Source organism: Acomys russatus, chromosome 9 (genome assembly GCF_903995435.1).
Source record: "Acomys russatus chromosome 9, mAcoRus1.1, whole genome shotgun sequence".
Classification (NCBI taxonomy): Eukaryota; Metazoa; Chordata; class Mammalia; order Rodentia; family Muridae; genus Acomys; species Acomys russatus.
The window spans coordinates 34,130,457-34,146,560 of NC_067145.1; the positions used below are offsets into that span (position 1 = coordinate 34,130,457).

The 16,104-nt window shown below is 45.2% G+C and overlaps 1 protein-coding gene across 2 annotated transcripts; it reads right to left on the reverse strand.

Moving 5' to 3' along the window:
- Window positions 1-6,060: 6,060 nt before the first annotated feature.
- Window positions 6,061-9,120, reverse strand: LOC127193868 (procathepsin L-like). Of its 2 annotated transcripts, XM_051151126.1 has the most exons (7): window positions 8,995-9,120; window positions 8,594-8,716; window positions 8,349-8,495; window positions 7,943-8,167; window positions 7,264-7,426; window positions 6,554-6,662; window positions 6,061-6,160 (listed from the first exon to the last, which is right to left on the reverse strand). In XM_051151126.1, exons 1-7 carry the CDS (start codon window positions 9,118-9,120, stop codon window positions 6,061-6,063), a joined length of 993 nt encoding a protein of 330 aa, XP_051007083.1. The 2 variants fall into 2 exon arrangements, with proteins under 2 accessions (XP_051007083.1, XP_051007084.1); XM_051151127.1 differs by lacking the exon at window positions 6,554-6,662 and having other exon boundaries at window positions 6,138-6,160.
- Window positions 9,121-16,104: the final 6,984 nt, after the last annotated feature.

Here is a 16,104-nt window from a genome sequence, read left to right on the forward strand (position 1 = left end):
GTCATCCGTGTTGTGCTGCTGTCTCCAGGTCCGTGTCATGTCCATGGTGATGTGCTGCTTCCTCTCACTGTGGCCCCCATGGTGCAGGTGCATCATTTTCATGCTCTTCTGCCACACAGCTCTCCTCTGCTCTTCACCCAACCTAAGCTCACCAAGTGGTCCTGTGGCCACGGATAAAGAGGACTCATGGCCAGGAATGGCTGTACACTTTGGAAGCCACTCTGGAGGCCAGAAGCAATAGGAATGTTTGTGCACGCTGTGCTCAATTAGGCTGTGCCTTGGGAAGATCTGGCTCCTAGATCCTACACTGCAGCCATAAGCTCCTCAGAGCAAGGGCTGTTCTCACTGGAGTCCCTCGGGACAATTTCCATGTTACCAACCAGACTGTATGTTCCTCTGTGTTTCATCTTCCAGTTGTGCCATTGAGCATTGAAACGATTCAAGTATTGGAACAGCCACTCCCAGCAAGGGAGAGCCAAGCAGAGAGCAAGACTCATGTCTTAAGACTCTACAGAGGGAAGAGAAATGAGATTCTGATTAAGCCAATGCTTCTAATAAACCTTGTGTACTTAGCCAAGAAACCAAGGCTGTCAAGGTAACAAAAAGTCATACTGAAGTGCATGGGGAAAGCTCATGAAGCCTCAAACTACACAAAGAGCTACAAGCAATTAATGAGTGTGGAGAGTGGGAGAAACAGTCATTTCCATGGAAGGGCACATCACTGGGTTACCTAATACCAAATGTTGAGCCCTGAAAAGATACAAACAGGTAGCATTATACAGACTAAGCAGGGTATATTTTGGAGTGTGTGTATGTGTATGTATGTATGTATGTATGTATGTATGTATGTATGTATGTATGTATGTATGTATGTAAAGCAATGGGAAAAAGAGACCATGAATTTGAAAGGGAGCAAGAAGGGGTATATATGGGAGGAGAGAAAGGGAAAGGACAAATGGTATAATTATATTATAATCTCAAAAAAAAAAAAAAAAAAAAGAAGTCATTAAAAAGCCTTCAGTCTCAGAAGAAAACAACAGCAATAGCAGTAGCAACAACAACAAAACCCCACAAAACGAGAACTTGTCTCAGATCCCCCCACCTCTCTCCTCACCCAAGTTTGTTCTCTTTGCTCCCCCCACCTTAAAAAAGAAACAAAACAAAAGCAAGAAACATCCCTCCCCCCCACCCCCTGCTGCACACCTCCCCAAAAGCAGGCAGGCAAAAGACCAGCAAGATAAAAAAAAAAAAAAAAAAAAAAAAAAAAAAAAAAAAAAAAAAGAAAGAAAGAAAGAAAAAAAAAAAAAAAAAAAAAAAAAGCAAAGCTAAAGTTTATAAAAATAGCATTGAGTTTATTCTGTGTTGGCTAGCTGATCCTGGACATGGGGCTTGGCCTGGAATGTGGTTGATACACACAATGACACTTCACTGGAGAAAACTGATTTTCGCTTTGCCGGCGGCAGGTATCAGTTGCCCTTTGGTTAGGGGCGGAACCCTTGTCTGCTTCACACTCTCTTGCACATGCTTTTTGAGATGAGAGGAGGTTATCTGATGGAGGTGGTGCAAGAAGTGAACATCTAAGTGTCACGGGCAGGGTCCAATGTTCCTGTCTCACGTTGCCAGACCACGCCCTGACAGGACTTCACATTCTGGGACCCCACCCCATGCGGTCTGGAGGCCCGGATATGCCTGTTCACTCTCTCCCACTGGTTCCACTGGCAGTGCTGGGGGAGAGATCCCCTCTTCAAATCCCTCTTACAGCCTTCCTCTCTGGGATTGAGGCACGTTACCTGAGGTGCTGTGGCTGCACAGGTGCAAGTCTCAAATCCACCTCTTCAAAGATTGTGGTCTTGCAATCGTGACTGCCACCTGGCCTCTGGCTCTAAAATCACGGATTTGCTGGCTGCCCAGCCTCCCCCTCCCCACCTCCTGCATTGCACTTTGCTATTACAGCTGATGGGTGTGGCTGTGACCTCCAGGCCTCTCTGGGTGTGGTGTTTCTTGGTCCCAATCTGTCCCAGAGTGTGCTGTTATCTGGGAGTGGAATGCCTGGCAAAGACATTTGGCCTTCACCCTCCTGTTGCTCTTTTGCCCTGTGATACCCTCTGCCATGTTAAGGCGTCCACCAGACACTAGCCCTAAAGACTTATGACTGACAAATGCTATTTTCTCTCAGCATTTGTTTTTCTGTTACATTAAGTGCAATAAAGTTTTTACTTTTATGAAATTCAGTTGATTTACTGTTCGTTTTTGTGTCATATTTGAAAACCACAACCACATCTCATGTCATGAAAATTTTCTTACATTTCCTGGCTTTTAGCTTGATTTTTAAAAACATGTGTGTGTGTGTGTATGGTAGAGGGGACACATATGCTACAGTGCACCCTTGCAGATCAGAGGACAATTTGCAGAAGTCTATCCTCTCTTTTCACCACATAGATTCTGAGAACTGAACTTAGGCGATCAGGTAGGGAGGATGCTCCCATGAGGTATAGGGTCTAAAGAAAAGAGTTACCAATGTCCTTCAACAATAAGGAGATATATTAAGGACCACTGAGATACACAGAGGCACCATTACAATGGGGCCTTGGATCTGAGGAAAAAGATAGGCTTAACTCAGACTACAGCATGGTCGTAGTTCAGAGGCAGAGGAGCACGTGTTGCAACCTCAGAGGTAAGGAGGATTCTGGCCAAATGCCATAGCTGGATCCTTGTTACAAACAAGATGAGAGCGAGCAGATGTCCACTAGGGCATGGTGGGGAAAGAGCAAGAACGTGATCAGATGCGAAGCCCTAACAGGTATTTGGAACACAAGTTTTGCTTAACTGACTCAGAAGACTCCTCGCGAAACCTGGTGTTACAGGGAAGTGCACAGATGAAACCAGCGGAAGACTCAGGAGCCTGGCTGGAGCCTGCCCAATCGTAACCTTTGTTGTTGTTTTGTTGCTGTTGTTTGTTTGTTTCTATTACTTATTTCTTTTAAAATTTTTATTTATCCATTCACTTTACATCCCAATCATAGCCCCCTCTCTTCTCTCCATCCAGTCCTTTTTCTCGCATTGCCCCATACCCTATTCCTCAGAAAAGGGGAGACCCCCACTACCCACCCACCCCAGCTCATCAGGTTCCATCAGGCCTGAGCATATCTTCTTCCCCTGTGTCCACTCGCCAGGGGAGAGTGATCAAAAAGCAGGCAACCAAGACTGTGTCAGAGACAGGCCCCACTCCCACTACTAGGGGACCTGCACGAAGCCTGAGCTGCCCATCTGCAACATTTGTGTGGAGGCCTTGGTCCAGTCTATGCATGATCCTTGGTTGGTGCTTCAGTCTCCACAAGTCCCTCTGGCCCCTGCTTAGTTGCTTCTTTTGGTCTTCTTATGGAGTTCTTGTCACCTCCAGGTCCTTCTATCCATCTCCCCACTTTTCAACAAGACTTCCTACACTTTGCCCAATGTTTGGCTGTGAGTCTCCACATCTGTTTGGATCCACTGCTGGGTGTAGCCTCTAAGAGGACAGCTATGCTGGGAGATCAGACCTGGGGAGAGCAAGGGTGGGCAGAGGCATCTCTGACAAACTGGAGACACAAGACAAAGTAGGCTTCTGGGAGGATCTGGGGGTGACTGTAGCTAAGATTCCTAGTAGCAGGTATTATGGAGACTGAAGTGGACACCCTCTAATTAGACAGGGATCCTAGTGGAAGTAGGGGAACACTAACCAACCTACAAAAACTTTGACCCAAAAATCTACCCTGCCTACAAGATGAGCAGGGATAAAGGTAGAGCAGAGATCGAGGGGATTTCCAACTAATGCCTGGCCCAAGCTGAGACCCACACCAAGGGAGAGAGCCAACCCCTGACACTATTAATAATACTCTGCTGTACTCACAGGAGCCTACCATAGCTGTCCTCTGAGATGCCCCACCCTAAGGCAATCTTTGAAGACAGCCTGCCTGGACAAAGCTATCTATTGAGGAAGGTAGGTAAGACTTTGCTTTCAACTCCTCCTGTGACCCATGGTTAAGGATTGTTTAAGGTTGGTGGGGCTGTAGTCTCCTGAGAGTGGTGTGGGATTTTGTAGGTAGACAATAACCAAAGACTGGCCAGCGCTTTTTGAGTAAACATACTCTTTCAGAAGTGAACACATAAGCACCGGTATTATAAATCTCACAAATTAAACATTTTTAAAAGGAATTAAATATTTACCATAGAACGTTAGATATGACTATATGTCTAGAGACATGGAAGGGGTTCAGCCTTCATCACTGAGTAAAAAAATAAGCTCTGAGAGCAACGAGTGTCATATAATATCATTATAGAGCAAATACGATTGAAGTCTGTATCTATGAAGCTGGTAAATAGGTGTGTGTTTATTCTTAAAGAAAACACAGAAGAATGTATGGCAAACTGTTAGCAGTGACATTGGCCATGGGAGGAAGTGGGAGCTGGGTTGGAAATGCTAGCTTTTAATATCATATCATTTTTTGTTATTCAGTGTTATTTGAATTGTTTTGGTGACAACTTGCTCTAATAATAAAAATGATAAATTTATCTAGTTCAACTGCTTTCATTGGTCAAGACAGGGGCAGAAAATTCTTCTTTCATTCCTGTCATCAACCCACCCCCACCACACTTTCAGCTTGTCCAAAACCCTCCAAGAATTTATGCATCTTTATATATGCATATATTTGGAAAGGAATTGTATGTATAGAGAGAAAATTTTATGCTCTGCTTGTAAAATCATGCTACATTACATGTCTTCTTTAACATTCCATTCCCCTCTGATGTAGGAATAAATAACCTCCCTGAAATTGTGGTACCTTCTTCCTTCAGACTCAACATATCTCCTGACATGAAATTCAAAGAAATATGTATGGTAAAATTTTTTGAGCAATAAAATGTGTAGACAACTCACTGAATGAGACAAATTGATGATTTTGTTCTGATGTGCTTGGAGCAAACACTGAGGCACAGGCCCTATTTAGGGGAACAGCCCACAGGGCTATCTCGCTGCCCAGAATGACAAATAATTTAAACTTTGAGATGCTAGGACTCACTGCTAGACTCTGGGTGGAGCTCTGAGAGTGGAATGGGAGAATGGGGGGATGGAAGGACCTAGAGGGTTCAGGAACCCCACAGGAGACCATCAAGGCCAGTAGGTCTGGACTCAGGGGGCCTGCACAAACTATTACACAACCAAGGACAATGCATGCAGTAAACTTAGACCCATTGTTCAGATATGGCCAGTGATCAACTCATTCTTCACAGTTGTGGGGGAGCACCTCTGGTACGAACTCTAGGGCCCCCAACTTGATCACTTCTCCTTGGTGGGGAGGCCTGTTATTCAGATGAGACCTGTTAGGCTGTAATCATATGGTGGAGGAAGAGGGCCCCTTCTGTCAGAGGTCTAGGGGAGGGGAATGGGTGGAAGAGGGACCAGAGAGTGGGAATCACAAGGGGATAACAATCAGGCTATAATCTGAATAAATTATAATAAATTAAAATTAAAATATTTAATCTTGAAATTTTGTGTGGATTAAAAAATTCAAATATCAATAACTTTCATTTGGATTTTTCATTATTTGTACCATGGTTGATGGTGAGTGAGTACATACAATCTGGAAAGAGCTCTGATGAGGGCTGGAATATTGACCTTAAGACTAAAAAAGCATCCCACCATTTCCCCTGGAACAGCATTATCAACTTCACTACCTCTTCACACTGAATTGCACCTTTGACTAAGAGAAGCCACAACAATAACAAACAAACAAACAAACAAAAACATAGGAAGCACCATCAGTCTTTTAATGTAGGTTTTATAAAAAATTATGTACATCTTGTAAAAAAATGAATATTCAGAACTCATTGATACAAAGCAGCTTACAGCAGTAGAGCAGCAGTCACATTTAACTGGAGTCAAATGTCCCAGACTTCACAATGTAGGAAGGACGATCCATGACGGAGCTGCCATTCCCCCCACAGCAGAGGCTGGTGTGTGAAGGGGAAGCCCTCCTCTCTGCATGCCACGCCCAGGGCACTCCTTCCCTCTTGCTGTCCCGCAGCTCACACAGTGGGGTAGATGGCGTATGTAGCAATTCCACAGTTGTTGTTCCGGTCTTTGGCCATCTTTATATAACCACCTATGCCCCACTTTTCACCCCAGCTGGAAGAAGAGCATGTTGGCCATTTAGCAGAAGGCACTCAGCACAGCAACCTCATTACACTAACTCTCCACTGACACACAGAGACAGAGGCCACACGTAACAGGCAGGATGAGAGAAGGCAGGACTCAACTCTTGGACCACCTGTTGCATCACACATGACTGGGAATCACAGCAGAGAAAGGACAGAGCATCGCCCACGCACATTTGGCTCAGAACTAGACATGCTGTGGTTCAAATTCCATCCTAACACTCCTCACACCATGTCAGAGTCTTACCGTGATTACTACACACTGAAATTTCTCTATTCCAAATACGTGGGTGAGTTGCTGAGCCAGCCCCCAATACTGCCCGCCCACAGGGTTTCAAACATGAACGTTGTGGGCTATGAATACCTGTTCTTGACCAGCCAGTATTTCCTGCCATCGGATTCTTCACCATAGCCGACCACCAGCACAGCATGGTCCAGGTTACTGCTGCTACAGTCTGGCTCATAGTACATGCCTGGAAGAAATAATCACACCAGAATGAGAGGCTCCCGTGGCCCACAGTGACCACCTCACCAGCAGCCATGGAAACATTTTCAACTTCAGTGCAATTCTGGACTGTTTCAGGGTTGGCAAGGCTTGGGACATCAGCTCTTATGTAACACAACAGAAGTAAAGGTTAGCGTAAATCCTTAGGGAAAACTCGTAGGTGGACCGAGGTAAGAAACCTCAACCCCCTGGAATCAAGAATCTCCCCTAAAACTTATCTGGAAAAGTGGAATATCTACTAAGGTTTGGCAACTTCAGAAAATCATTAAGCCACACAGAACCTGATTTTGCTAATTAAAAAACTAGGGACACAGGTTCCCATGAACATGTATTTAATTAATGATTAATATATTAATATATAATAAAAATAATAATATATAAAATAATTAATAAACATTGTGTATTTTATTAATGCCAAGTAAAAACAGCACACAAATACTGCTCCTGTTGAATGTAAATGTCTAAAACTGAACGTATGTACATATCTTATACACCAAAAAGTCATCAAGTCCCCAGGCTGTGGTGGAGCACCACCTGTCCCTATGACTGCTGGAAGGAAGCACGCTTACCGCCTTTGTAGAACCTGAAGGAGTGGTGATGAGTGTCGATTCCAACTGAGATGGGCCCCACAGTGGCCACAGCCTTCATCAGGGCATCTTCACTCAATGGGACTTTCACAAAGCCTGTGACATTAGCTGCAGAATATTTAGAATCATACCTGCAGGGTCCATTCTTGGAAAGACAAAGGCAAACAAACAACAAACATCATGGTTATTGCCATTCTCCTCCTGGGGAACACGAGTCAGGTCTACACTTAGCGGACTTGTCACCCACACAGGTGACTCAGAATTTGCTGCTGAGGACCCCCAAGTGTATGTGCTTATCACATGTCACAGGACTCGACAAGCTGGTAGATTTCTGTAGCTGCTGGAAGCTAACTCTTGTGTCTTCAGTGACACACCATGGAGATTCCTGTAGACGATAACTCTGTACAGTGGGGGAAATCCGTACTCCTGTGCAACCCTTTACATATTCTCCATGTGCACAGCACAGTGACAGCTCCATGGAAACCATACATGGAAACCATGGGATCCCACCTGCACAGGCTGACACTTCCTGCCAGAACTTCATGTTTAGTAGGAAGGATTCCACCATGGAAACAAGTTCTGGGGACAGAAGATTAACTTTGCAATTGTCCTGCTCTCTATACCTAGTCAGGAAAAACAACATCGTAGGATTTGTACCTACCCGTGCTTCATAGGCATAGGACGCCCCTGTGTCCAGGCCTCTGTTTTCCAATATATACTGGAAGGCAGGCCCCATCAAGCCACCATCACAGCCTAGGTTGCCATATGACCAGGAGCAGTCCATTAGGTTCTGTTCACTCAGAGGGGTCAGGTTGCCTGTTTTCCGGAACATTTGTCCTTCTAGGGAACCAACTGCACTAAAAGCCCAACAAGCACCACACTTGCCCTGAGAAAAAAGATAAAGCTGTCACCCACAAAGCAGAGCAGGTATTTGGCAGCCATGCACATGACACAATAACTTTACAACCAATGGAATGTAGGGAGCTGTACAGTCAGCAACACAGGCATGACGCTTCCTCCCTGACTTCCTGGTGGGCAGTGATGCCCGACCATGTGCCATGTCCTACCTGGTTTTTCACAGGAGTCACATAGCCATGCTGTCTCCAATCCACAGACTTGGGGACATCACCCAGCAAAGGCTCCTGGAAGACGCTCATCTCCTGGGGTCCCAGGCTTTGAAAGCCAGTCATCAATGCCCTGAACTCTGTGTTGGTCTTAAAGAAGAAGGAACCAGGTCATTGCAAAGGGGGAGGTGACCCACAAAGGACCCACGGGAGGAGGCATCGCGTTGCGTCACCCGTGTCGCACTCACCAGGTCCCCAAAGGCGTTCATCTCCAAGCTGAAGCCGTGCTTCCCGCTCACATACTCCTTGTTGTGCAGCTCGATCATCTTCCTGTTGCTCTCCCACACGGCTCTCTTCTGTCCTTCCTCACTCTGCAGCGAATGCAGTGTGTGCTCGGTCTCTGTGCCTCAAGCCCCACCCTACTTCCCTCCGTGCGCCCGCTGCTACAGATGGCGAGAGCTAAGGGGAGGGGCACACCTCCGGAAGCCAGACCCCGTGCCAACAGTGTGGCTTGCCACCAGTGTCCATAAAGCATGCCATGAGGTCATGCCAGGGAGGAACTGGCTTCCACAGTGCAAACTCTCTATAAACTTGCCACAGTGAAGACCATTGTCTCTGTGCTGCCTCTGGACAGTTCTATGGTACCAACCATGCTGTATGTTTTCCCATGACTTGTCTTCCATTCATGCCATTCAGCATCCAAACTGGAGTCACGTGTTGGAGCAGCTGTGATTATCCCCAAGCAAAGAGTTGCCAGGAAGAAAATTGGAATCATGCTTCCAAAACCTAGAGGTGATGAAGAAATGAGGTTCGGTTCTTAGAAACTCTTCAATAAATCCTCCTTTTTTTTTTGCATGAGATGTTAAAATCACTATGGTACAATATAACTATTTTAAGCATCTTTCAGTGATTATTGACATGCGTAAGAATGATGTTGGGTTATAGCACATATATAAAACAAATTCCATGAGTCAACCAAAATGAAGAGCAGCTGCCCAGGCACCCAGGATTTGGCTGAGTGTGCACTGTACACCATGTCACCATAGGGCCTGGATGAACTTGTGGTTCAAAGCCTAAAGCAACAACTGACTTCTTAAGAGACAGTTGGCCCCAGTTTTGTTCCATTCATATTGAGGTCTCCTAAAGTAATCATAAGTTATGCACAATATGATCCCTCATGACACGCAAAGAGATCTACAAGACTTTGGAGGGCGTAACAAGACATTTTTTCTTGGTCAGCATACACCAAAAGCTAGAATATGCACAGGCATTTCTCTTCTGAAATCTTACTGGAATGCCCTCTGCAGAAAATATTGGAAGGAAAATATTAGGAATCTGTCTGCTCCACAGCTGTGATGTGCCTTTAAGAATTCTACCTAGTCTCAATGAGAAGTGTCCCACGGCTGAGCACAGGAGGCCCTAGCCACCAATTTAGGTGGGAAGCAAGATAGACCAATGCCAGGTTTAGACTTCAAAAGGTTTTGCATGGGGCACTCCAGAAAGGGCCATGCCAGAGTCATGCCACATGCTACTCCTTGGGTACCTGCCAGATGAGACCAGAGGATTGTCCCCAACCTTGTTTGCAGGAGAATGATGTCCCCTTTTGCCTAGAGAGTGATGTTCATGGCAGCTTATATACAGAACAAACTGGTACTTCATGTGCCCATATGACCAGAGGCAGTCCATTAGGCTCTGCTCAGTCAGAGGGATAAGTTTGCCTGGTTTAACTTTATTGAGACTGCACATACATGGCTTCCTGGAAGTTCTGCTGACCTCCTGGGCTTCCCCACCCAACATCCTCTGCATCCTCCACTAAGGTTGATATTGCAATTCGTGAGGGAGCTGTACCATGCTGCAAGGAGGCTCTCCAGGTACTCCAGCAGCGTCAGTTCCCAGTCTGCCTTGCTGGAGCTATGGGGCTCACCTGGGATGTCCAGTGGTGGGCAGGTGTTCTTCACAGTCTCTGGTCCTCAGAGGTTGCTGGGATCGCAGGCTCTGTCCCAGCTGCCTGTGGATCCAGTCTTTAAAGCCCAAATCGGTGGCTCCAGGACAGTGTCCCTACCCAGTTGCCGGTCCCTGCAATTGTCTGGGTGGGCAACTTGACTGTACCTCCAGGCTGTGGGACACATACTGACACTGATTGCCATCCTATCCTGGGGCACTGGGTGTGGGCTGCCTTGGTGGACTGTGGAGATGGGAGCAGTGGGTCCCTGCTAGGACTATAGAGTGTGTGAGTCCAGTGACTTTAGCTGAGAATGTGCTCTCACAGAGAGCTTGCCACTTGGGTCATGATAGAGTGTTCTAGCTAACTGTGTGTAGTTTTCCAGGCTAACCCATCCTTTCCCTTAGAAGTGGAGATTTTGGTTAAAATCATAGGCAGTGCTGCCCTGTGAGCCATTGCATCCTAGCCCAGTGTCTCTCCTTTAACTGACAGCTGAGCTGGGCCTCCAGGTGGTTACAGACTCTGGGCTCCTTCTCTCCAGTGTCAGGGAGGAGGACAACTGGGTCTCTAAGAATCTTTAGGGAAGGCAATCCCCAACCAGGGAGGAGATGGTCAAAGGCAAAGTCAGGAGTGGACGGTGCTGAGAGTGTGCTGACACTGTGGGCACTTGTCACTCCTCTCCTCCTGTGTTCTCACTCTGGGTCTTTCTTCTCTCAGATCTTGAGCTACAGCAGAAGTTGCGAAGTGTTTTCACAAACCTAGGCGAAGAAATCAAAGTGAGCAGTATTGTGGATTCTTCTTTGATTTTGCCTCTGAGTTTACATTATATTTTCTCAGTTGCTGCCCTAGGGTTGGATTTAGGACTGCTGCTTTCGCAGTGGCTAATGCCACATGTGAGATTGGGTTTGGAAACTTTAGGTGAGAGAAAGGTAGTAAATAAACAATGTGAAGTAATAGCTCTTCCCGTTGTCCAATTAATGAAAATAAACACAACTGTTCTCACCCCTTCTTATACTCTAGAAAACAAGTTTTAGTGAAATACCACTGTGATCTTTCTCGAACTGTCTTTACTCATCAGGTACTGAGTTTTTTAAAAATTAAATGCTGTAGTCATATGACATTCTTAGCTGTGTGATTCTGTCTACTTAAGACTCCATTGATAATCTATTTAGAAACAAAATGGGACCTATGACAATTTCATTGTGATATGATAGACAACATGAAAAGTGACCTTTCAGGAGCACATATGTGAATCAGTGGCATCCACACAGCCTTACACTGTCCCCACCACTGATCTTCAGAGTCTATCATTCCATATCTACAAACTGAGATCCTGTTCTCAATCTCTCCTCTCTCAAGTCCTGCATCCACCTCTCTGTCTTCTGTGTTTGAGTTTGAGGCAGAAAGCGTGACTCCTCCTCTACCATTCAGCCATGTTGAAAGTAAATTGCTATCTCACCTATAGAAAGAGATTTGACCATTACAACATGAACAGTTGCTCTCTGAGGCTGAGTTCCTCCTCCATATGAAGATCTCATGCTTTACGTATCTGCTCAGCCCTTGCTGGACCATTGGCTGACTTTGCACCTGCCTTTTGCTAATAACATGGCTTGCTGTCTCTCTAGGTGACACTTGTATTTCCAGCCTCTGCCTTTTGTATTCTTGGGCACACATCCAGAAGGGCAGCTGATGGGTGTCAATTTCTCTGCATCAGTTTTCTCCACAATCCACAGAGCAGGCACCACTGCACTTTACCCCCATTCATGCCCAAGGGTGCTGATTTCAGACTCTCCCTGGCACATGGTGACTTGCGACTCCTGTTTCTCATTTTGAAGATGCCTTCCCCAACTATGTGGAGAGGTTCTGAGCTATGTTTCCCAAGAATCAGTGCTGTGGAGAATCTTTTCATGGTCTCAGTTTTCATTGGTTTCTTATTCACAGGAAAGACTCTAATAATTCTTTATTAGTTAGTTTAGTTCGTTGTTTTGGTGAGTTTGAAGAGTTTTAAATTTTATATATGTATTTCAGTTATCCATATAAGGTGGTTACACACACACACACACACACACACACACACACACACACACACACACACACAGACATTTCTTGTGTCACCTGAGTGAAGAGAACAACTTGTGGCAAACCAATAGCATGTGGGTTCTGAGTACAGATTAATTTATGTTGTTTCCTATCTTTATGTTACATGAAAAAAATCAATAAAAAGTCCTCTTCAACAATGTGGCCCCTATGTATTGGCCTAAGTGTGTAAACAACCCACTTGGTTCTGGGAAACAGTGATCAATTTCCTGCCAAGCAATGCTACCCGAGAAGAGTTCCTCTAGCCTCGCACCCAGCATTTCTCACTGAGTGTCCTCAGCACCGCTCTTTTAGCTGGCCTGTCACTGAGCAAGACAGCAGGCCATCACCCCAGAGGGCTTGCCCTCACCTAGGACTAAGTAATGCTACACAGAGGCAGGAAGATCCTGAGCAGACCCACCTAGTTGCCCTTTCCCATTGGAATCAGAAACTTTTGGGAAACCACATTCCAGCAGGGCTGTGCATTCCTCATCAACCTAAGCTCATACACTGGTTTTCTGAGCATTTGTATCTTAGTGTTTCAATTCCTCATAGCATTCACATTTGCCTAAATAAGCAGATATCTTGTGCCTTTCACATATTACTCTTTTTTTCTTTTCACTTTTGTGTTACTTTTGATATTATAATTTAATTACATTTCCTCCTCCTTTTCCCTCCTTCAAACCCTGTTAGGTGTTCCTTGTTCCTCAGCTTCATGGACCAAATTTCATAAACAGTTTTTATATGCATATAAGTATTTGTATCTATTTTTTCTAGAAAACCATAACCACCTATTGGGTACATCTACAAAACACTTCAACACCTAAAGCACAGGGAAGCTATGAGAAAGAGTTCATAAAGATTGTAAGAGCTAGGGGATTAAGGTATGGGTTGTGAACTTCTTTCTCCTCATAACACTGGAAACTTCCTCATAAAAGTTTACCAAAATAACTGAATAACCCGGGGCCAATGTCAAGTGTGATAGCTATAAAATAGGAGAAAACTATTACAACTGCCATTACCATGCCCCAGGGGATCCCACTTTACAATTAGACAATGAAAATCAAGTTTTGGAATGTAGGGAAGGAAATTTAATCAAGGGAACCAAAACCATCAATATTCACATCAGTCATTGAAACACCTGTTCATACAGAATGTATGAAACAATAGTGTGCCCAGATCACATCACACTCTCGAGTCCCATGATGTCTCTCTGTGTACTTCCTTGTCACATCCACTTATCGTCAAGAGCCAGAATGTCATTACAGCAGGAGCTCCTCCTCCCCAGACCTGTCTGATGACACGCCCTCTCTGATCAGGATCTTCCTACTCCATGTGTCCAGCATCTGCTCACATTGGCCTGTCTGCAGCAAGAGCCCTGCAGCTGTGCTGATCAGCACCCCCTCACTTCTGATGCCTCTTCTTTGTATGTCCATGTACTGAGCCCCACTGGGCCCTTTGGCGACAAACCCACCTTCCCTTGCATTGTGTGTGTTGCTTCAGATGGCTCTCTCACTACAGGCCCTCATCACCAAGGCAGCAGTGACTGTCCCCATGGTCCTTAATGAAGTCTTCTCAGTCATGCTGTTGAGTCCCATGGTGCAAGTTTTCTTTAAGCTGCACTTTCCATGTCATTTATTTATGTACTACTAATAATGTACATTTATGTGCATTTTTCTGAATTCCCTAAATGCATACTGCATTCCCAACAGGCCCTTGTCTCTCTCCCCCAACTCCTCTGCCTTGTACTTCCTCTCAAATTCGCAACCTCTTCTTTCTCTTTTAATTATTATTGTGCCACAAACTCCAACTCTTTCCTAGTCTCTCCCTCTCCCTCTCTTCCTCTCTCTCTAGCATTGAACAATGTGAAAACTCAGACTCATTAAATGAGGCAGTGGGGTTTTTTTTTTTTTTTTTTGTTTTTGTTTTTTTGTAGCCTTGTTTATTCATCTCGTAGGACCTAGGGATCCACAGCCCACATGCCCTGGTGCCCTGATGCCTCCAGAGATGAACATACAAAGCAAGAGTTCAGGCCTGAGAGGAGAAATACAGGTGAAGACTCAAAAGCTTGGTTGTGTTTCTGAGCTCTGCTGCTCTGGGCAGCATGGAAATTACTTCCCTTACTAAGAGAGTGTATAACACCACCTGTCATCTCCATCTCCATGGCAGCAACCACTCACACCTGTAAGGTGCTTCACTCAAGGCTGCTTCTCTGCAATGGAAATGATCTGAGGTGTGAAGTGTCCAATCAGCAGCGTGTGCATTCCTGGCACCTTGCTACAACAGCACCTTCTTGGACTCCAGGATCAGATACAGCGTGCAGCTCAGCACGCATTGCTCCTGGGCCTTCCATGTGATCTGACCCGCTGTCTGTGAAGTGCTGTCCCAGTGGTTCTGCGAGAGTGACAGGGGGAGGAGCAGGTGCGAGGAGCTCAGAGCTGTGCCTGGAGCCTCAGTGTGGCTCAGGTTGACACCATCTGCGTCAGCGCCACCACAGCAGCCTTCTCCTCTAGCAAAGCGTCCACTGCCCAGAGGAACCAGTCCTCAGAGGTGGGGCCCTTCTTTCCCTGGGACACCCAGCTCAGGCATGTGTGCACCTGGCTGTCTCCATACAACCATCCCCACTCTCCTCACCACGGCGCTGATGGCACAGGTTTCAATCTTGGCTTGGTATGTACTTTATATATTTGTAATATATATCCTCACTTCTGTGAGCACACTGCACATAACATAAATTTCCCATCCCAAGGTGAATATCTGTGTCTACATGATCTTCACTGTGTCATGCAACCATCACTGTCTAGATCCTGTATACTTACAGCACGTCACAATGTGTCCCTGGGTTTTTGGTCACATGTAGTGTGAATTCCCCTCCTCTACACTTCCATCAACTTCCCTTTTTCTCTATGGGCTTGTCTGCTCTACACATGTCATAAAGAGATTCATAAACCATGCAGTCTTTTGTGCCTGGCGTAGTCACGAAGAGGCTTTTATAGTTCATTCCTTCTCCAGATGGTGCCAGTACTTTCTGTGCTTTCAAGGTTGAAAATATTCCTGTATGTGGGTACACATTTTGTTTATTCGGTCGATATTGGAGAGTCATTTGTTTTTCCTCCAACTTTTGGATATTATGTATAATGGCCATAGAACATTTGTGTGTGGGATTTTGCATTGGCATACATTTTCTTTTCTCCTGAGTGCAATATACGAGGAAGAATTCTGTTTTCTTCTTGAGGACTCACCCTAGATGTCCATGAACAATGATTTTTTTTTTATTAGAAGACTCTTTATTGATACTCATAAGAAATATATACCAGTTTGCACTCCATCATTCATTGGTTTATTGTGTAAATATATTGAATTAAGGTAGTAGAAACTGTGGTATATTTACACTTTGGAATACTACACAGCTATTAAAAACAAAGAATTCCTGAAGTTTGTGGACAAATGGATTGAACTAGAAATGATCATAATGAGTGACTAACCCAGAAGCAGAAAGAGTCAAATGGTATATACTTGCTTATATCTGGACACTAGCCCAAGTGGTATGTGTCATGAAAGTCTTCACTTACCAGGAAAGTGGGACAGAGGGGAGGACATCCTGTTGGTACTCTAGGTGAGAGTAGCATGGGAGAATGGGGAAATAGAGGGATCCAGAGGGTCCTAGAAACCTACAAGAAGAACATTATGATGGGCAGATCTGGGCCCAGAGGTCCCTCTCAAACTATGGCACCAGCCAAG